This window comes from Danio rerio, chromosome 2, assembly GCF_049306965.1.
Source record: "Danio rerio strain Tuebingen ecotype United States chromosome 2, GRCz12tu, whole genome shotgun sequence".
Lineage (NCBI taxonomy): Eukaryota > Metazoa > Chordata > Actinopteri > Cypriniformes > Danionidae > Danio > Danio rerio.
The window spans coordinates 6,059,723-6,082,757 of NC_133177.1; the positions used below are offsets into that span (position 1 = coordinate 6,059,723).

The 23,035-nt window shown below is 39.7% G+C and overlaps 1 protein-coding gene across 3 annotated transcripts in view; it reads right to left on the reverse strand.

Annotated features, from left to right (window-relative positions):
- The window catches only part of nyap2b (neuronal tyrosine-phosphorylated phosphoinositide-3-kinase adaptor 2b), a 64,206-nt gene that overhangs the window by 12,173 nt on the left and 28,998 nt on the right, over positions 1-23,035 (reverse strand). For all 3 annotated transcript variants that reach the window (XM_073922818.1, XM_009297225.4, XM_003197820.6), the window contains 2 exons: positions 14,880-15,175; positions 6,008-7,081 (listed from right to left, as the gene is read on the reverse strand). In XM_073922818.1, coding sequence (XP_073778919.1) covers positions 6,008-7,081; positions 14,880-15,175 — 1,370 coding nt within the window. The remainder of the gene's footprint in view (positions 1-6,007; positions 7,082-14,879; positions 15,176-23,035) is intronic.

The following is a 23,035-nucleotide window of genomic DNA, read 5'->3' on the forward strand; positions in this document are numbered from 1 at the left end:
ACCAAAATGAATTAAATGACCATTTTTTAATGATATGTTGCATATGTGACATGTATTTCAACTATGTCTAATCCAAGTAAGAGCTTGTTTGTCGTATATGCCATCTGCATATATTTCCATATATCAGATTTCTAGCTGTGTCAGTTTTAAAAGCGACATTCAGATCGACAGTACAGTCATTGAGTGCTTCTGCGCTGCCAGTGTTGTTTCAATGTGCAGTAGTGCTTCATAAATGCAGTAGGTTCATAAATAGGTCAAACAATGTTTTCCATCCACAACAAGGACAGATGATATTATAGCCTCAGCACAGCTGTAAATGGGGCCGTGCTAGTCTGTGCATGAGACAACATACAGGTGCAGCACAGGTGCATGTGCCTAATAGACAATATGGAAATCAACCATTACCACAACAACAGATACACACTTTTATGAGTACCAGATAAAACTTGTGTCCATGCCCAAACAACCCAATAGGATGATAAGGATCAGTTAGTAAATTATACTTATGTTATTAATTTATTTTAAAGGTTTTAACTAATAATTATAAAAATCAATGCTTGTACTGCCAATAAAAGCTACTAGTTAAAATGATATTTGCTAACTGCTAACTTCCAACTTGTACACAACTTATACTGAGATAGATAGATAGATAGATAAATGGATGGATGGATGGATGGATGGATGGATGGATGGATGGATGGATGGATGGATGGATAGATAGATAGATAGATAGATAGATAGATAGATAGATAGATAGATAGATAGATAGATAGATAGATAGATAGATAGATATATAGATAGATAGATAGATAGATAGATAGATAGATAGATAGATAGATAGATAGATAGATAGATAGATAGATAGATAGATAGATAGATAGATAGATAGACGGACAGACGGACAGACGGACGGACGGACGAATGGATGGATGTGATAGATAGATAGATAGATAGATAGATAGATAGATGATAGATAGATAGATAGATAGATAGATAGATAGATAGATAGATAGATAGATAGATAGATAGATAGATAGATAGATAGATAGATAGATAGATAGATAGATAGATAGATAGATAGATAGATAGATAGACGGACAGACGGACGGACGGATGGATGGATGTGATAGATAGATAGATAGATAGATAGATAAATAGATAGATAGATAGATAGATAGATAGATAGATAGATAGATAGATAGATAGATAGATAGACAGACAGACGGACGGACGGACGGACGGACGGACGGACGGACGGACGGACGGACGGACGGACGGATGTGATAGATAGATAGATAGATAGATAGATAGATAGATAGATAGATAGATAGATAGATAGATAGATAGATAGATAGATAGACAGACAGACAGACGGACGGACGGACGGACGGACGGACGGACGGACGGACGGATGTGATAGATAGATAGATAGATAGATAGATAGATAGATAGATAGATAGATAGATAGATAGATAGATAGATAGATAGATAGATAGATAGATAGATAGATAGATAGATAGATAGATAGATGGATGGATGGATGGATGGATGGATGGATGGATGGATGGATGGATGGACGGACGGATGTGATAGATAGATAGATAGATAGATAGATAGATAGATAGATAGATAGATAGATAGATAGATAGATAGATAGATAGATAGATAGATAGATAGATAGATAGACGGACGGACGGACGGACGGACGGACGGACGGACGGACGGACGGACGGACGGACGGACGGACGGACGGATGTGATAGATAGATAGATAGATAGATAGATAGATAGATAGATAGATAGATAGACAGACAGACAGACGGACGGACGGACGGACGGACGGACGGACGGACGGACGGACGGACGGATGTGATAGATAGATAGATAGATAGATAGATAGATAGATAGATAGATAGATAGATAGATAGATAGATAGATAGATAGATAGATAGATAGATAGATAGATAGATAGATAGATAGATAGATAGATAGATAGATAGATGGATGGATGGATGGATGGATGGATGGATGGATGGATGGATGGATGGATGGATGGATGGACGGACGGATGTGATAGATAGATAGATAGATAGATAGATAGATAGATAGATAGATAGATAGATAGATAGATAGATATTGATTTTTTTACAGCATTGAGGAAACTACACATTTTTTGTAGCCTGTTTATATTATTAATTAAAATCTAAAATATTATTTAGAAAATATTTAGTTTCTATTAAGATGCACTTTTTTCTACTAGTAATACTGTTTATTCAGTTGTGTACACATTCCTGTACTTTTTAAATTGCATTGTGTATTCATCTACTTATGTTCATCTTAAAGATTTGCTCTTTTTTTTAAGATAAGTAGTTGCAAACAATTTATATGGCTTGAATTTAAACAAACAAAACATTACTAAACATTAATTAATTTAATTTGTTTGTTTAAATTCAGCCCATATAAGTTGTTTACAACTACTTACCTTAAAAAATATGAGTAAATCCAATGAATAATTTTTTCAGTACATGAATCCTGCGTAAGACACCAGTAAACACAGCATTACTATATGAGCTGATAGAGCTTCCAGTTAAAATCAGTTTTCTGTTAAAGTACAGTGCGTGTCTGTGCAGGTAGAGCGGCTCACAGGCTTTGCAGATTCATTAGAGCTTCACACGTTCTCTGCAATTGGCCCACAGTGACCTGCATTATGATTGGTCTTCAGCTCCTCTGAGGGTGTCTCTGCAGGGAGATCCTCTGCTTCTGTTTCCAGCATGAGCGTGTGTGAACTACATTATCTATAGTCCTCTTTTAAGTGAGCAGTAATGCTATATAGATAAATAAGTCTGTAAAGTAACAAAAAATGTACTGGCAGCTTATTACAGGGGTTTCGTAGCGTAATATATAACACCAACCCAGACAATATATCACTTTAAACAAATAAAATTGTTAATAAAAGTATTTTTTTCGAACTTTTCAAGTTTAAACAACGTTGGAAAAAAGATCAAGGCCCCATAGTGCAATTCAAAAGCATAAGTAGTTCAGGAAAAAAAAAACATGAATCACAAAATACGGAAAACTGCTAATTTACAGATATTTTTTATATAATATATATGTATATATATATATATATATATATATATATATATATATATATATATATATATATATATATATATATATATAAACTTCGTAAACAGCAAACAGTAGTATAGTATTATAATATATAATATAATAATAATAAATAAATAAAAATAAATAAATAAAAAATTAAATTAGCTCTCTCTTTCTCTCTCATTACCATTAGGGGAATAAGAATAAATATAATGGTGTGTGTGTGTATCTGTGCAGTGTGTATATGCAATATGGATGAGTGTGTGTGTGTGTATATATCACTATATACACACTACATTATTTATTTACACGTAATGATTTTTTTTATTAATATTATTTTGAAAACAAATATATATTTATATTTTTAATAATAAGTGGTATCGATTTTGGTATCATAAAAATTTTAACAAAAAGTATCGGTATCGTATCAAATTTAAAAATTGTGGTATTGCCCATCCCTAATATACAGATTGGCTGTACGCACAAAAAATGCAAGGGTGTCGTTTTCAGATGTATTCACTCTGGGACCCACTTTCATTAAAAAATAATTTTAGGCTTAGACTAGATCACATTGGATGAAATGCAGATGATTAAAGTGCAGTGGGTAATTGCTTTAATGGGATGAACTGATGTCAAGGCCTTATTGACGTTCGTTGAGAGATACTGCAGAAGGTAAAAAGGAATAACTAAAGTCAAGGTCACGCTGCAATTTTTGCCCCATAGACTTTCATTTCTAAGCATGCAAAAGCTAGAGACTGAAAATGCAAGCTTGTGCGAAAAGTTTCGCACATTGCTACATTCCAAATTTTGACATTGGTGAACTCTGACCTGCAAAATGGCATCATGTGATTGCATGAGACCAATAGAAGATCCAAAACTGACCTCTCTGTACATCAAATAAAAATATGGGGCAATTCCATAAAACATCTTTATCGATTTCTAATCACCTCATTTTATCCCGCCCCTTTTCACAGCGCTGTACGACAGGATTTTGCATGATTAAACTCTAGTGTGACCACAAATTAAGATGTTTACACTATTGTGTTTTTCGCTGCAAAACCTATAGGTATTGTGTCAGTTATGTCTGGCCTGTTTTAATTTGGAAATGCTGCTGTTGTGTTTCCATGCAGATGTTGTATATTTTCAAAATTGTCAAGTTCTATCATCAGTTCGACACTCTTCAAAGCTGTTCACCAAGCGCAAACACAGATGTGCGGATGTATCTGAAGCATTTCCAAGCTTATTCCAAGTCTATGAGCTGACATTTGAGCAAAACTATTTTATTTTTTATTTATTTATTTTGCCTGATCGGAGCCAAAGCAGTGTAGATGGATTCTTTGGAGTCTGATTATTAAAAGTGCTCAAAAAACAACATTACTATTTTACAATAGCTTCACAAAGCGTTTGAAGCGAGTAGGGCCACTTGTACCGAAATATCTGTTGTACAGATATTGTCAAATCTGTCAAACAACTCTTGAACAGAGTGAAATTTCATTACCAAACTCAGAATGTACATGAACTCAGTTTGAGGAAACAGTTTGGATAGGGAATACAGGCACTATGTCCAAACGGCCTTAGTAATTAAGCAATCTTGTCCTAGGTGTTTAATTTAATCTTGATTAAACCACTAAAATGCAGTTGTCTAGATATTTCTAGGTCAATAATTAACATAAGACCAAACAAGGTCATAATAATATATTTTAGGCATATGTATAAAAGCCTTAATCTTTCACACTTAAATTCTAAATATTCCCACTGACCCCCCCTGTTTTTTAATGTGAAGGTTATTTAGAACGCATTGCTTCAAAGTTTCCATGGCAACACATAACGTTTAAGTTCGACAGACATCCTAGTTATGTTGTGAAATCTGGATAAGCACATGTACTTTTGTCATTTAAAAAGCTTAATAATGATCATATACTTGTATAACAGGTGATGGGTGCCACCATGTTAGTTGAGAGATCAGAGCTGCTGGATTTGCAGCCTGTTTGTTCATCAACCCCAAATTACATGCAAGTAAGCAGCTGTTTAACTGGTAAAAGAATAGAGTAAACTTTCTAGTAAACAGTAAGTATTTACAGTATCTGATGTCAATGATGCACATTTAATATTGTGTAAAATGATTATTATAGCAGCCTTCTTAGACATCATTTTTTACAAACAAAATGTTTACAGCATTTTTACAATGCTGTTTTGCTAGTACTTATGATGACATCATACAATAAATGATCTAATCACACCGGTGTGATCGTACACACCAGAGGGTTAGAGTTCTTGAATACCGAAAACTGAGAGAACTGCTTGCAGCTCTATTTTAATTAGCTTTTTGCACATACGTATTTACTTTCTATGTTACTCCTGGGTAATGGGCTATATGCACAGCTAGTGTTTTTCAGCCAATGATAAACTTCCGGTGAAAGGTTTATGTGACTATTTTCAATTTCATAACGTTCCTTTTACAGCATCGATGTTGTAACGTAGTTAACTACAATCAGTTAAACAGACTTAAGCATTTATTTAGTTGTTCAATTGTATAACGATATGAAAGACAGTGGAAACTTAAGCGACATCAGTGCAGAAACTCCATTGAAAATACTGGAGTAGAATAAATTGTTGTATTTTAAAGATATGCCATGAAGAAACGGAATTGAATGAAGTGCTTTTTGTCTGGTCTAAGACCCATTTTATATCGTATATCAATCAGACAGTGAACATCACTGATTTTTAAAGAAATCAAATCTTAAAGTTGCGATTTTGTAATGGCGCAGCAGTTTACCAGAAGCGCTTGGGCTGACTGACTGAAAATTAATTAAGTCTGTGTGCATCTGCCCCATCGTTTGAAGGTGAAATTAGTGAATGGATATGAACAATCTAAGAAACAAATCATCAGGACTCACTTTCTCCTGGTTCCTTGCTCTTTCTGCCACTGGTATTCTTCTTCAGCATGTTCCTGCCAGTGGTGAAGAGGTTGGTGAGTTCATCCAATGGGCTGGTGGGCGTCCGTGAGCGAGCCACTGAGACGTTCTGCATGGAGCCATGATGGCGTCCCCCTGAGCTTGCGTCCTGCGGTGGAGACGCCTTTCCGTGAGGTGTGGCGGAGGCGCTGCGAGGAAGGCCTGATGCAGAAAATGGTCCATCAATAGGTGGTGAGCGCATGAGGCTGAGGGGCGTCAGGCAGCGGCCCATACTGACTGGTGAGGGGCAGGCCGAGTGGCTGCGCTGGTAACTGTATGAAGAGGAGGAACTTTTATAGAGGGCACAGGGCAATGGTGGTGCGGACGAACGTCCAGATGCTGTTATTGTAGGAGTTGCTGTTAGCTCCCTTTCAGCACGCCTCATGTGCGACGTCGAGGCCGAGCCGGAGGGTTCCAAAGAAGATGACGTTGGGGACTTGCCAAAAGAGCCATTCTCAAACATAGGAAGCTTTGCTACGTCAAGTGGGGTAAGCGGGGACTCGTCCGAGTTGGGAGAACACTGAGCTGGGGCTGGAGGGAAAACCAGTAAAGGGGGCCTGTGAGACAGCAGGTTAGGGAAAGGGGCAGGGATATCACAGAGGGGCACTCCTCTAGGGGTGGTACAACGGCTCAGAGGGGTATAGATTTCAGATTCACTTGGGCAAGGTGTGACACACAGTGATCGACAGTTCACAAGATCCCAACGCGAGTCATACTCGTCAAGTGCAGGATACTTCATCTCTTCATAGACAGCCTCGCCTGGCTCATCCTCCTCAGTACGAGGGGTGGCTTCCTGGCCCACATTCCCTGACATCTCAATGTAGACAGGTTCATCCAAGTCCTGTGGCTGAGGAGAAGGCGTTTGGCCATCTCTTGAGAAAAGCATTGTGGTCGAACCTTTTGAACCATTACTGCGGATGTAAGATTCATCGAAGGAAGTGCTCAGTTGTGTGTTGGGATTCCTCTTAGGTTTCGGTGGGGGAACTTTCCTGCAGTCCTCACTGCAACCTTGTGTTCCTGAGGAAAGATATGAAGGAAAAGATAAATAAACAGCATAGCTGCAGAGAGTTTGAGTCATTTGCAAACAACAGGGTAATTTATTAATGTTCAATTATTCAGATGCCAGATGGCCTTGCTTCACCAGCACTTAATCACCATCAGTGGTGTAATGGCCCATTTTCACTGAGTGGTACGGTACGGTTCGGTATGCTTTTATGGCCGTTTCCACTGTCAAAAAGCGCAACCAAATCGTACCATACCACTTTTTCGGCACCCTTTCAAAAGGGTACCAAACGGGAGAAAGGGTACCAAAAGGTGGAGCTACATGTGCAGCTGAACGTTGATTGGTGACAGATATGTCACGAGCTCGTGGAGCTACACAAAACGTAAACAAAGGAACCGCCATGTTTTTTAAAATACAAAGCCGAGACATTACATGGAAATACTACATGGAATATAATAACGAGCCATGGATGAACAAACAAACCTTGTCGTCGTCTGGATGAACAGACACAAAGCCAAGAAGAAAAATCTGCCGTGTCCTGTTGCTTTACGAGCCCGTCTAAAAGTGCGAGCGGTATTCGCTTTCTTCCGGGAGCTCGCAATCACTTCTATATTTGATATAACGAACTTCTTGAGCTGATGATAATAACGTGTGTGTGATTATTGAAGTGTCTCCGTCATCTGATCCATTCAGAAAAAAAGGACAAGCGCGAAAGTGAAGCGAGAGTGAAACTCGGAAAAAAGGAGAAGCCAGGCAAAACACAGGCAAGAATGTTTTAGCAACCTGAAACGACCCGTACAGCTTTACTGTAGACATTTATTCAAGCGCGCATGACATCAGCTTAAACATTGTCATACACCACACCCACCAAAAGGCTGCCCTTTGTGGTGGAAACGCAAGCCTGATAAAGGTGACCCGTACCTCATCCGAACCGTACCGTACTGTACCAGTCAGTGGTACACAACAAATTACAAATACTCCAACTACTGTAATTGAGTGGTTTTTCAGAGAAATTGTAATTTATTGAGTAGTTTTAAAAATGTGTATTTTTTAGTATTCATACTTTTACTCCACTACTTTCCATTAACTCGCAGTCACTACTTTTTTTTTCTTGTCTGTGGGGATTAAAAATCAGTCCTGTGATTCCTGTCCAACCAAATCTCACATAGAAGGTAAATCGCATCATAATGAACTACCTCAAGACATGGATGATTTATAATATCAGCAAACTGTTTGGAAGCGTTAAAAGTGTCCAAGAAGATGTCCAAAATCTTTACACGCACTGACCCAGAGACTGTTTAGATGCATGTCACTGATGAGAAGATGGCAGATGTTTACTCTATGATGACCAAAATGGCCTTAAACACCCTGCAGGTACAGGACGTCAACATGACGTGAGATTGATGTTGTACACCAACGTCGTGGGGACGTTGCATTTTGTTTGTAAATAAAAATCGGGCTGACATCAGAACCCAACATCAGGCTGACGTCAACCTGTCCAACGTCCAACCTAAAATCAACCAAATATCAACATCTAATAATGTTACAGCTTGAGGTTGTGTGGACATTACCAATATGACGTTTATCAGACGTTGGATTTTAGTTGCCATACCTGACGAATAAATGTCAGTGTTTGACATCAATATGACGTTGGTATAAGAAGTTGGCTCGACGTTAGATTTTGGATTTTAACAAAACCTAAAATAAACCAAATATCAACATAATTTGACAACGTTATTAGACGTCAACATGACGTTAGATTGATGTTCTACACCAACGTCGTGGGGACGTTGCATTTTGTTTGTAAATAAAAATCGGTTTGACATCAGAACCCAACATCAGGCTGACGTCAATGTCCGACGTCCAGCCTAAAATCAACCAAATATCAACATCTAATAATGTTACAGCTTGAGGTTGTGTGGACATTACCAATATGACGTTTATCAGACGTTGGATTTTAGTTGCCATACCTGACGAATAAATGTCAGTATCTGACATCAATATGACGTTAGTATAAGAAGTTGGCTCGACATTGGACTTTGGATTTTAACACAACCTAAAATAAACTAAATATCAACATAATTTGACAACGTTATTAGACGTCAAAATAACATTGTCCATAAATGCTGGCTTGACATTTAACTTTAAATCACGACCTAAGTCTTACCTACTATTAACATCCTATGGTGTTGTGTGCCTGCTGGGCAACAACTAAATGCACTACAGAATGTTACGTTTACACACATCCACAAATTTCATGTAAACGCATCAGCTTTTTACAGCGTAATACTCACTACTCTCTACTCTTGAGTACTTTTGAAAGGGCTCATACTTTGCGTAATATTTACATCAGATACTTTTACCCTACTTGCACTACATTTTTAGGCAAGTAATGGTGTATTTACTTACAGTTGAAATCAGAATTATTAGCCCCCCATTGAATTTTTTTTCTTTTGTAAATATTTGCTAAATGATGTTTAACAGAGCAAGGAAATTTTCACAGTATATCTGATAATATTTTTCCTTCTAGAAAAAGTCTTATTTGTTTTATTTCGGCTAGAATAAAAGCAGTTTTCAATTTTTTTAAAAACATTTTAAAGTCCATCATTACACCATCATTACACAATAACTTGCCTAATTACCCTAACCTGCATAGTTAACCCAATTAACCTAGTTAAGCCTTTAAATGTCACTTTAAGCTGTATAGAAGTGTCTTCAAAAATGTCTAGTCAAATATTATGTACTGTCATCATGACAAAGATTAAATAAATTAGTTATTAGAGATGAGTTATTAAAACTATCATGTTTAGAAATGAGTTCTTCTCTCCGATAAACAGAAATTGGGGGGAAAATAAACAGTTCCGCTGATAATTCAGGGGGGCTAATAATTCTGACTTCAACTATAAGTATGGTTTTTTAGTAGTCTTTCCACCACTAATCACCATACATGTATATACCTATACATTTATATGACATGCAATAAAAGATGAAATGTACCTACTTACACACATAGGCGAATATAATCTGGGCAATTCCTCACAAGTGACACACATGAATATAGATAGTAATCTTTCACACACAAACAATACTATTCCAGCTCTTCTTTGAGATTTAAAGCGATAAAACGGCTCAATTTCAGTGCTGGGAATATATTTATTATATCAAAAGAGCATTTTCTCATAAGCCAGGGTGTGTGTGTGTGTAAAGAGAGGAAAGTGTGAAACTGTGTTGCACCAAGATTAAAGTCATTTTTCATGTTTTCTTTTTTCACCTCTATGAGTCAGAGAATCCTTTTGCGCATGGCAGAAGCAAAAAAAAAAAAAAAGAAATTACATGTGTTAATTCTGTGAAATTCAGCACTGGTGGATGTTGAGGTCTGTTTCAGTGCCTCTGAACGTGCCCTGCTCCCTCTGCCTCTCCCCTCCCTACGAGTGGATGTGTTTACGCTTGCCCACTCTCCTCCAGGGGAACTAAATCTAGGTCAATCGCTCCTCCTGAATGAATTCTGCACTGCCTGGTCCCTCCCCCCCAACACCCCCACCCCACCCCCCACAACTGTCCTCTGAATGAGGGACATCCCCCACTCCTTTGCGCTCACTGGCTCAAGCTCTGTTAAGCTGGCTGCTATATCGCTCCTCGTTGGTTGTTGCTGCACTCTAACTTCCTGTCGCCTCGCTGACGATTGGCGGAGGCTGATGTCTGATGTCTGGATTGGTGGAGCAGCAGGAGGCCTCTGTTTCTGTGGGCTGGTTGCCGTGGTGTTGAGGAAGATCTGCGTCGTGCACACTGTGATACCTTCAAATTCTGGCAAATAGCAACTCTTACCGCATATTTCAGGACTGCAAAACATCTACTGACTTCATAGTTATTGTGCAGCACTCGTCTTTCAATGTTATACTCGTCTTTGACATACTTCATTACTTTGTAAATAATCAGAGTTTTAAAAACTTATTTATTTTTATATCTATAAGTCTACACATTAACACCAGAATGCTATTTTGCATACACTTGCATATGCTATCTGGAACATGTTCATGCACGTGGACAGAAACTGGCTCAACATCCACTTTTCTGAATTTATTTGTGATTCAATGATGTTTTCTGCAGCAGGAGTTTGACCTCTTATACAGATGCATGACAGGGTGAAGCTCCTTCAGCAACATTTGCTTCCATCCCAGGTTTAATTTTGACCCAATAAGTTTTAAATGTGTATGCAGGAAAATTAGCAATTTTAGCTTAGCTTAGCATAGATCATTGAATCAGATTAGACCATTAGCATCTCGCTCAAAAATAGTGATATGGAGCTGTAGGAACTATACTCTCATTTTGGCGTAATGATCCCTTATTACAGGCCACTGATTCGAGCCCGTCAGTTGGCATTTCAGTGTGGAGTTTGCATGTTCTCCCCGCGTTGGCGTTAATTTCCTCTGGGTGCTTCGGTTTCCCCCACAGTCCAAAGACATGTGGTATAGGTGAATTGAATAAACTAAATTGGCCGTTGTGTATGAGAGTGTGTGTGAACGAGTGTGTATGTGTGTTTTCCAGTTCTGGGTTGCAGCTGGATGAGCATCTGCTGTGTGAAACATATGCTGAATAAGTTGGCGGTTCATTCTGCTATTGCAATCCCTGATAAAAAAGAGACTAAGCTGAAGGAAATTGAATGAATTAGCATTTTTAGCTTAGCTTAGCATAGATCATTAAATCAGATTAGACTATTAGCATGTCACTCAAAAATGACCAAATAGTTTCGATAATTGACATGGAACTGTAGGAATTATACTCTCAGTTTTGCCTAATAATCACTTGATATTATTAGGAAACTTTTGAACCATACTAAAGAGTATTAGCAGATTATTTACAACTATTTTTAAAGAAGGCCACAGCATATAGTAGTATAGTGTGTAACAGAGGCCAGCTGGCGAGTGCAGCCCAAAAGCAGAGAGGGGTCTGGATGCAGATCTGGTGCAGTGCAATCTGGGCTGCATCAAATGCTTTTTAGTGGGCTCACCTAACCCCACCCCTAACCCTAGCCATCACAGTGACGTCACTCGCTACATTTGAGTGCATTGTGTCTGACATTGCATCGCTGAGTGATGTAATCTCAGCTTGCATCATAAAGACTGCATCCAGATACTATTGCAAAAGCCTCCTCTTTAGAGCATTCACCTCCCATGCAGCAATCGTCGGTTTGATCCCCACTTGGAACGAGTGGCCGGGTGAAGGAACAGTTGGAATACGCTAATTGAAACAATGCTTGAATACCCTGGATTTTACCACAGTCATCGGTGCTGTGATGTAACAAACCTCATGTTTACCTTAACATTTGTTTATATTACTATTGTTGTATTACTACTTGAATGAGTTGGTCAGTTGTGACATTTGACATTTTTGCAACACAGTGCTTTCCCACATTTTAACCAGAAGAGGTCCTCATCGAGTTCTGATTTAAAAAGCTTCGAGTAACGAACCATTTTTACGATACAATTGACCCTTCGCTAAGCCACGCCCAAAAACCACCATTTACTAATCGTGGCTTAGCAACAGTAGCTACGCGTAGGGGCTCTGTCAAGCTTTCGAGCAAGTGCATGTGGATAGTGCAAATCTGATACCCGGTGTCCTTAAAGTTTGGACGGGGTTTTCAAAACCTTAAACCCAAGAGGAGAAATGCCAGCGTGGATCAGGCTGTGTGAGGGGTAGTAAAGGAGCGGAGCTAGGTTGGTTTTGTTTTGATATTCCTGACACATTCAGTGATAGACAATCGGCAATAACTCAAACACCTCCTACCCTAAACAGATCTAAACTGTGTTTTCTACAAAAACACAAAGATGGTTATGTTTTACAACTGTCTGTCTTATTCCTTTTTTTCGCTTGATATTATGAGTAATGCTCCGTTTAAGCCTTCGCCATAACGTTAGTAACGTAGTCATACTAATGGGGATGTCACCGACTCGGTCCCAGTCACTCCCCTCGCTGGCCAGGAGAGGCCACCATCTCCGGACTTCTAAGCATTACATCATCCACTTACACTGATCTAGCACATCTGAACTGAATCCCGTTAATGACCCACATACCCTTTATAAGCCGCACTCAAACACTCAGTCTTTGCGAAGTCTTGTTCAGCCCCGGCCAGCATTACTGAGCGTTATATCCTGCCTGATCTCCTGTGTATTACTCCAGCCCGTTTCTGACTCTGCTCTGCCTTCTGCCTGCCCACGACCCAAGCCTGTTACACGGACTCTGATACTCGCTGCCTGCCCTTGACCCAAGCCTGATACACGGACTCTGAATCACGCCGCCTGCCTCTGACCCATGCCTGGTAAATCACTCTGTGTCTGTCAGCCGCCAGCCTTAAGACCATTATTACTATTGTTGTTGTGTGTTCGCACCTTGGTGCATGTTGATTGTTTGAGTGAAAGTGACTAATAAATACTGCATAATGGATCCCTCCGTGTCAGTCTCCCCATTACAGGGGAATAGGTCATAATGACATGAGGTATTGATCCGGAAAATACGAAACTGCGAATCTGTCGCTAACTTTACTGAACTTTATATTTCCACCTATTTCAAGCTACGAATATTTGACATAACAAAACCGAGATATGATCACAAACTGAGCCGCTGCGATCAATATACTTTACCCGCAGCTGCTTTTTAGTCATTAATAAAGAGCACACAAACAGGCTGACAGTAATAGGTAACTTACTGTACATTGTTATGGGTCAATGATGCTAATATCCGACACAAATCCATCAGTTTCCCCTTTCTGGCTGTCTTTCTATGAATGAACTATGTAAAAGCACTGTCATGCGTGTTTCCTCGTCGGTTAGTAAGGCTATATTTCATTGCATAACAATAATCTATCAAGCTTTTTGGCTGAAAATAGAGAAATCACGGTTTCATTTGTTATTATTAGATTATTTTTAAACGTCACCTCTCCTGCTGAGCATGAGTTAAGCTGTTGAATGGTTAGCATATGAGGCGGCTAGGCTAAGCTAGCTTCAATTTTGGTTGATTTATTCTCTAATCAGTTGCCTATTATGTGGTGAATATACCCCTGTAATGCATACTGCAGTCTTTTTTTGTCTGGCTTTCTCTGATATCTCACCTGTTTGCCAAAAATGACATTATATCCCTGGCAATGTCTGAAACCGGCACACAAACATTGAAAAAGCCATGCCAGGCACGAAAGCTTGTTAGGCGTAGCAACAATAACTAAGGAGGGCGGGGCTCAGCGAAGGGTCCATTGAGTTGAGCGGTTCATTGGTTCAGAAAGCTTTATTTTACCCCCACTAATAAATGGCTGTAGGAGTAACTAAGTATCACTTTGTTTATTCTTGAGCGAGATGCTAATAGTCTAATCTGATTTAATGATCTATGCTAAGCTAAGCTAAAAGTGCCAGACCCAGAGATCGATTGGCTGAATGGATTCAAAACTAGTAAAACCAATCTGTTTAACTATGTTTAACTTTTAAAATGAGTAATTTGTGTTCCTTTAAGAATGAATTTTAGATATACTACCTAGCAGAATAAACAAGTGAGCCTGCAGCAACCTCTAGCATTGAAACTCAAACTATAGCCTTTAAAACATAACATATTACAATCTTGTTTGCACTCAGACAAGCTGTAAGCCAACGTGATTTGACTATTCAAAATGATGGTAGCCTACTCTCCGCATTGTTGACACAGGTGTGTTTGCTTTTACATAAGAGAATAGCCAGGGGTCATCTTAACCAATGATTGAACAACAGCTACACTGCAGAATCAGTGGAGCAGGAACTGTGTAGGTGAAGTTTGGATTAAAGAGGCACTTACCATCACACCTCTCTGATTCATCGCCTTTACAGTAAGTGGGACTGATGTCCACCGCTTCAGAGGAGATGCTGAGTTTTGTGCTGGGGTCCCGCCGGGGTTTGGGTGGGGGCTGCTTACGGGATGTGGGGCTTCCCTCCTCTTCCAACCCTCCCACCGAGTGCAGGGACTGGGAGCGGACGCTGAAGCCCGGGTTACAGGGGTGCTGGTGCTGGTGAGGGGACATGTGCTCCGCAGGGGCCGGCATGCTCATTGAGCCCATTCGCAGGTGCTTGCCCTCAGTGACCACTTCTTCCCCCCTAAGAGAAAGAGAAAATTTAATTAATGAATGCTTTCTGAATCCATTAATGAGTGGCAATGCGATTTTTTAACAATTTTTAAACTGATATGTGGTTTAGGAAACACACTCTTTCCTCTTCCTATGCACCAGACACTTTCTTATAAACCAAGAGTACCCAAAATCAGTCCTGGAGGGCCAGTGTCCAGCAAAGTTTAGTTCCAAGCCCAATCAGAAACACCTGATCCAGCTAATCAAGCTCTTTTTTGGTATACTTTCAAGCAGTCGTGTTGAAGGAAGTTGGAGCTGACCACCAGTATCCTGACATTTTATTCTACCCCCCTACTGAAAAATGCAGCATAAACCAGACTAGGCTGGTTGGCTGGTTTTATCTGGTTGACCAGCCTGGTTTTAGAGGGGTTTTGGCCATTTCCACCCTGCTAAAAAATCCAGCTTAAACCACCCTAGGCTGGTTGGCTGGTTTTAGAGGGGTTTTGGCCATTTCCATGCTGGTTTCCAGCCATTTCCAGCCTGGTCTTAGCTGGTCAGGCTGGGATATGACCAGCAAAAACCAGCTTGACCAGCCTAGCCAGGCTGGTAGCCCAGCCAAAACCAGCTATGTCCAGCTTAAACCAGGCTGGTCAAGCTGGTTTTAGCTGGATTTAGCTAGGCATTGTCCAGCCTAACCAGCTAAGACCAGGCTGGAAATGGCTGGAAACCAGCCTGGAAATTGCTAAAACCCCTCTAAAACCAGCCTGGTCTATCAGCTAAAACCAGCCAACCAGCCTAGGCTGGTTTAAGCTGTTTTTTTTGAGTAGGGCAGGCTGGTTTCCAGTCATCTCCAACCTGGTCTTAGCTGGTCAGGCTGGAAAATGACCAGCTACATCCAGCTAAAACCAGCTTGACCAGCCTGGTTTAAGCTGGACATAGCTGGTTTTGGCTGGGCTCCCAGCCTGGCTAGGCTGGTCAAGCTGGTTTTAACTGGTTATCTCCCAGCCTGACCAGCAAAGACCAGCCTGGAAATGGCCAGAACCCCTCTAAACCAGGTCTACCAGCTAAAACCAGCCAACCAGTCTAGGCTGGTTTAAGCTGTTTTTTTTCAGTAGGGCCATCAGATTATCCTGCCAACACTGTAATTAAATGGTTCTGAGGTTGGGGTAAGGGATTAATATTTACACTGGTTGCAAACTCTGATGGGTAGAAGAAAGAAATTCTTGAACGTTTAGACCCACTGAAGTAAATGGTGAGGATGTTTTCATTTTTTGGCTAACCATCCCTTTAATGCACTGGGACTATGATGACACAATAATACAAAAATATGACATCATCTGTCTCTCTCTCTATCCCCCTCTATCTTTCAGGCATGAGAATGAAACTACAAGCCATCCTTTTGTTTGAGTCAACGGCACAAGTGAGTTTGTTTGCAGACTTCAAGGTGTGATCGTTTATGACCCAAGTGCATGTTAGTGTGTAACTTTCCTGAACACACAGCTGCAGAAGAGCGGACGTCTCAAGAAAAGGGCTAATTGGTCAGGGGCTTAACTTTGCCTAGCAACAGCGAACCCATGAAAACAAACACAAAATCTGCTGCTGCCGCTCTGTGCAACCAGTTCAGTCACACACAACAGGCTCCCAAATACACATCCAGCAAACACGTGATGGATCAGACATTAAGCTCTCGTTAGGGAGAGGAACGGTGATGTTGGAGCAGCTGTCTGCACCGCATGTGCCTGCTTCTGCTCGGCCAAAACAAGTTTCCTACTGTTAAAAGAAGTAACTGACACCATACTACTCCTTTTAGCACAGCATTCAGTCCGGCTTTGAACAAAGACCTTAAACGATGCTTGGAATTTTTATTTCTACTCTATTTTTACCTATATCTCAGATTTAAGGACACTCCACCTAAAAAAAATAGGGTCACTTTACAACTCCACAGTTGTCCACATTTTTTAATCCATTCAGCCAATCTCCAAGACTTTTAGCTTAGCCTAGCATAAATCTTCGAATCAGATTAGACCATTAGCATCATATTCAAAAATGACCAACGAGTTTAATATTCCTATTTAAGGTTTAACTTCTGTAGTTGCACATTGTGCACTATTAAAAATAAAAAGCCAATATGGCTAGGAAGCAGACTCTTGTTGTAATAATCAAGGAACTTTTCAGCAATACCATCGCTGCAGCACACGGAATGATATTGCCCAGCACCTGAAAATAGTCTCGAAAACAAAGCCCTACACTTGCACCATCCAGTACTGCCGCCTCTTGCAAGATGCTGCCCGGGGTGATCGCCCATGTTGCCCATGCCTAAATCCGCCACTGGCACAATCAGTTACAATCTGCGTAACATCATTGTTCCTGCTGCAGTCATTTTGAGCAAGATGCAAATGGCTAATAGTCTAAGCCGATTCAACAATGTATGCTAAGCTAAGTTAAGCTAAAAGTGCTCCACCATACCTGGAGATTGGCTGAATGGTTTAAAAATAGGCTCCAGTGGAGATAAACATTTGAGTTTTACCTTTTTTTTTTCATTCAACTGATCTCCAGGTCCAATGCTTTTAGCTTAGCTTAGCATAAATTATTGAATCAGATTAGACCATTAGCATCATGTTCAAAAATGACCAAAGACTATTGATAATATTCCCATTTAGAGCTTGACACTTTAGATGGAAAATAAAAAGTTAGCTATTTTACAGGCTGATATGGCTAGGAACTATATTTTCAATCAGCCATAATGATCAAGAAACTTTGCTGTGGTACCATGGCTGCATCAGATGCAATGATATAGTCCCCGGGACCAAGCTTTACACTTGTATCATTAGTTAGAATGTAACATTATTTTGCCTGCTGCAGCCATGGTATGGAAGCAATTTCAGACTGAGATGCCAATGGCTAATAGTCTAAAGCAGGGGTGTCCAAACTCAGCCCTGGAGGGCCGGTGTCCTGAATAGTTTAGCTCCAACTTCCTTTAACACACCTGCCTGGAGCTTTCTAGTATACTTAGAAAGAGCTTGATTAGCTGGTTCAGGTGGAACCAAAATATGCAGGACACTGCCCTGCTCAAAAATCCAGCTTAAACCAGCCTAGGCTGGTTGGCTGGTTTTAGCTGGTTGACCAGGCTGGTTTTAGAGGGGTTATGGCCATTTCCAGGCTGGTTTACAGCCATTTCCAGCCTGGTCCTAGCTGGTCAGGCTGGAAAATGACCAGCTTAATCCAGTTAAGCCAGCTTGACCAGCCTGGTTTAAGCTGGACATAGCTGGTTTTGGCTTGGCTCCCAGCCTGGCTAGGCTGGTCAAGCTGATTTTAGCTGGTCATCTCCCAGCCTGACCAGATAAGACCAGGCTGGAAATGGCTTTAAACCAGCCCAGAAATGGCCAAAACCCCTCTAAAACCAGCCTGGTCTACCAGCTAAAACCAGCCAACCAGCCTAGGCTGGTTTAAGCTGGTTTTTAAGTAGGGTGGCCCTCCAGGACCGAGTTTGGACACCCCTGGTCTAAAGTGATTTAATGACCAATGCTAAGCTAAGCTAAAAGTGCTCCCCATAACTGAAGATCGGCTGAATGGACTCAAAATAGGCTCACTTTACAACTCCACTAGAGATGAACAGTTTACTTTTACCATTTTTTTTTCCCATTCAACCGATCTCCAGGTCCAGCATTATAGCCATGCCGCTGGCCCCAAAACGGCGTGGGCCCTTAGAATTGACAGAAAACATTCCCCCTGTGACGCCCCTGTTGCACCATCGATTAGAATCTGTGTAATATTATTGTGCCTCCTGCAGCCATGGTACAGCAGCAATCTCTGAGAGATGCTAATGGATAATAGTCTAAAGCGATTCAATGACCAATGCTAAGCTAAGCTAAATGTCCTCCCCCTGTAACTGGAGTTGGGTGGCTGGATTCAAAAATGGTAAAACTCAACTGTTTAACTCTAGAAGAGTAAAATAAACCTGTTTAAAACAAGTTCCTTTAACATGTACTAAGAATTTGGTAGATTTCGTCAAAAAAGTGTAGAAACTAAGACTTTGCTGTGCTTTTCAAAACAATGTGCCGCACTATGGGCTCATAGTAGCGTGAGTCTGAGGCAGGACAATTTGATTAACATATTAATCTGTTTTTAAAACTTCCGTTAGTCAAAATATTGGCAGTTCTGTATGGACATCAGTTGTAAATAAAGCCAGCTGAAAGCAGTTCTTGATAATCTACAATGACAATAATCTTCTTGACAATTTGTTTTGGTGTATGTATGTATGTGTGGCGCTGTATTATTTATCACAGTGCCCTTGACAGTTAAAGAGTCATTGTGACTGAAGTGATACTTCAACCAAAAATTCATTATTTACTCACCCATTCACTTGTTACACACCTATTTCAGTTTCTTTCTTCTGTTAAACACAAAAGAAGATATTTTGAAGAATGCTGCACTGTAAAAAATAATTCCGTAATATTTACGGTAAAAAAAACGGCAGCTGTGGTTGCCAGTACCTTACCGTTAAAAACACGGTACAAACCGTAAAAGTAATTTATAATTTTTACGGTAAATTACCATATTTTAGTAATTCATCGAGGTAAAATGTTTGTATTTTGAATGATCAACATTTAAACATCTTTTGTTAAACAGTTAGACACTTTAGCACACCCACATGCAAGTGGTGATGAGGCAGTTACATAATGAGCCAATGCTCATCACAATCAACTTTTCCCACAAGCAGATAAAAGTATCAGCATGTAGAAGGTACTCGGTGTCATTCACACAGCTACTAAACCCCAGTGTGGTAACACGCATAAAATTAAAGTCATGAAATAAAGATTGTTTATCAACATTAGATGTATTATAAATCTCTAATGTACATAACTGATGGGGAAACAACTAAAAAGATCCATAATAATGTCAACCAAATGCATAAAAAGTTATGTGCCATGCAGGGAATTCTGGGAAAGTCAATTTACGGTTATATGCCGAATATATTAAGGAAACATACTGTTAACCAGGTTACGCATTTGTACTGTAGCATTTTTACAGTTTTGTACCGTTGAAATCACGGCCATTTTTTAGTGTGGTTGATGGTTGATTTCTATTGTAATTTTGTTCCTACTATGGAAATTAATAGGTACTGTAGATTAGTGGTTCCCAAACTTTTCAGGCCACGACCCCCAAAATGACAATGCCAGTGACTCGTGACCCCCAATATACTCTGAGGTGGTTATAAATACAGAAACCTTGCATGCAATGGCGCACACACACCAATGGACCCAAGTCTATTCTTCTTTTAATTTTTTTAATGTATGAGAGCTGTAAATGGGCCACAAAGTTTAACCGGGTGTTATGAAATCTGCTGCATCTGACGCTATTGCTGTCTTTAATACAATGTAATTACCCTAGGGGTTGCAATCCAATAGAAGTAGTAACTATAAGCTACTATAGTAACTATATATGATAATAAACGACAATTTTTTTCTCTTCAGTAGGTTATGGATAAAATATGGTAATACTTATGGTTTAATAAAAATAAATCAATTTTTGGAAATCAACAGGCGACCCCCCTTCATTGTCCCGCGACCCCTCGGGGTGTCCCGACCCCCACTTTGAGAACCATTGCTGTAGATCATTGTGATGGATGATCTGTCTTATAAATATAAAGAGATTTATGTGTTTATAAAGTGTTGCACTTTAATGTGTTGGTTCCTTCAAGAATGCACTCCTCATTAGTTATGCAGGAGGAACATACCACGAAGTTGTATGTTATAGCATGTTCACAAAAAAAAGTACAGGACAATTTAAATTTAATTTAATTTTAATTTTCAAATTTAAATTTATTTAAATTTTATTTTTTTTATTTGAATTTAATTAAAGTACAGATGGACGTGTGTTAATTCCTCAGAATATCAGTTCACAACAGGTACCATCAACTAGCATTTGTTTTTCAAAATATCTGACTCATAAAGGTTTAAAACTACATGAGGGAGAGTAAAAGATGAGGTAATTTTCATTTATGGGTGAAATATCCTTTTAAAGTTGGTGCATTGTAGCTGCTGGACCTCATTCTTCCAACCTTTTTAATTCACAGAAGAAAATCTTGCCAAAATATTAATTTTACATTGCAAAATCAATATTTTTGCCCTCCTGCATAAGATCATTTTAGTTACATGATTTATATTTTCTGTTTATGTTCTTCAGTGTTCACAGCATAGTTGTCTCATTAGCATGTGGAATTTTGCATTAGCAAAGTTTCTGTGCACTCCCAGATACAGCAGAAGCTCCGACACTGAATGGCTCAAAATTAAAAACCCGCCTCACTCAGTGCAATGCAGCAATCCGATTGGTTGGTGGCTGCTCCAGCTGTCACCAGGCAGAACACATCTCCTGCTAGCACACTCTTCACACTTAATCTCTTTGTAACAGATTTCTCTCTCTCCCTCTCTCTCTCTTCCCATCAGTTCCTGCAAAAATGGGTCGTCTCATTGACCCACTTATATGCCTCATAAAAAATCCAGCTATTCTTTTTTTTTCTAGGCCTTATCCTGCAGCCACTGGGTATGAATATTTTATATCAGCAACAGCTGATAAGCAGACCAACACCTTTTCTATTACCTTTGCAGCTGACTTGTTGTGAAAGTTCCTCAACAGCAAAGTGTCTTCTGTAAATCAGAGCCTCGCCGAAGACTCGCTTCAATCAAACTCTTTCGGTTTTAGGACATAGTACTGTTGGGAAATCATGTGCATCTCATATAGGAGTTTTTTGACTGGGACAAGACATCAACAGCGAGAGTTAGCCAAATGAAGATTTTGTCAAGAGATGCTGAGATGACCTAAAAAAAAAAGTTTATAATGGTAATCTGGGACGCTGGGTAATATGGGACGCCTAAGATCTGCGTACGTTTCAAGCTCAGTCACAAATAATTTAAGTATTTTAACATAACCATACTGTAGGTGGCTTGTCTCATCTACTTATCTAAAATGTCTGCTATTGAAAACAAGATCAATAATCTTGTTTTTTTTCTTTTGACGTAAGATTAATTTGCTTACCTCATTTGCAGATTATTCTGCTTGTTTTAAGGAAAAACTCACTTAATATTGGCATATTATTTCTCAAAACAAGACTATAAGTTTTGCTTGTCTAGAAAATTCTTCTTGATTTAGGATTTTTTAGATATTTGGACTAGAAACAAGACAAAAAAAAATTGGATGAAATTAATTGGACATTTCACAGTGGATGAAAGATCATCATCTTCAGCTGAACCTCGCAAAAACGGAAATGCTTGTAGTTTCTGCCAACCCGACTCTACACCATAACTTTTCAATCCAGATGGATGAGGCAACCATTACTGCATCCAAAATGGTAAAAAAGCCTTGAAGTAACGATTGATGACCAACTAAACTTCTCTGACCACATTTCTAGAACTGCTCGATCGTGCAGATTCGCACTCTATAACATCAGAAAGATCCGACCCTTCTTATCTGAACATGCAGCTCAACTCCTTGTTCAAGCTCTTGTTCTCTCCAAACTGGATTACTGCAACTCTCTACTAGCCGGGCTTCCAGCTAACTCTATCAAGCCTCTTCAGCTGCTCTAGAACGCAGCAGCACGAGAAATGGTTTTTAATGAACCTAAAAGAGCACATGTCACTCCGCTGCTCATCCGTTGGCACTGGCTGCCAGTTGCTGCTCGCATCAAATTCAAAGCTCTGATGTTTGCCTACAAAGCGACTTCTGGCCTTGCTCCTTCTTATCTGCTCTCACTTCTGCAGATCTATGTGCCCTCCAGAAACTTGCGTTCTGTGAATGACGGTCGCCTCGTGGTTCCATCCCAAAGAGGGAAGAAATCCCTTTCCTGAATGCTCGCGTTCAATCTGCCCAGTTGGTGGAATGAACTCCCTAACTG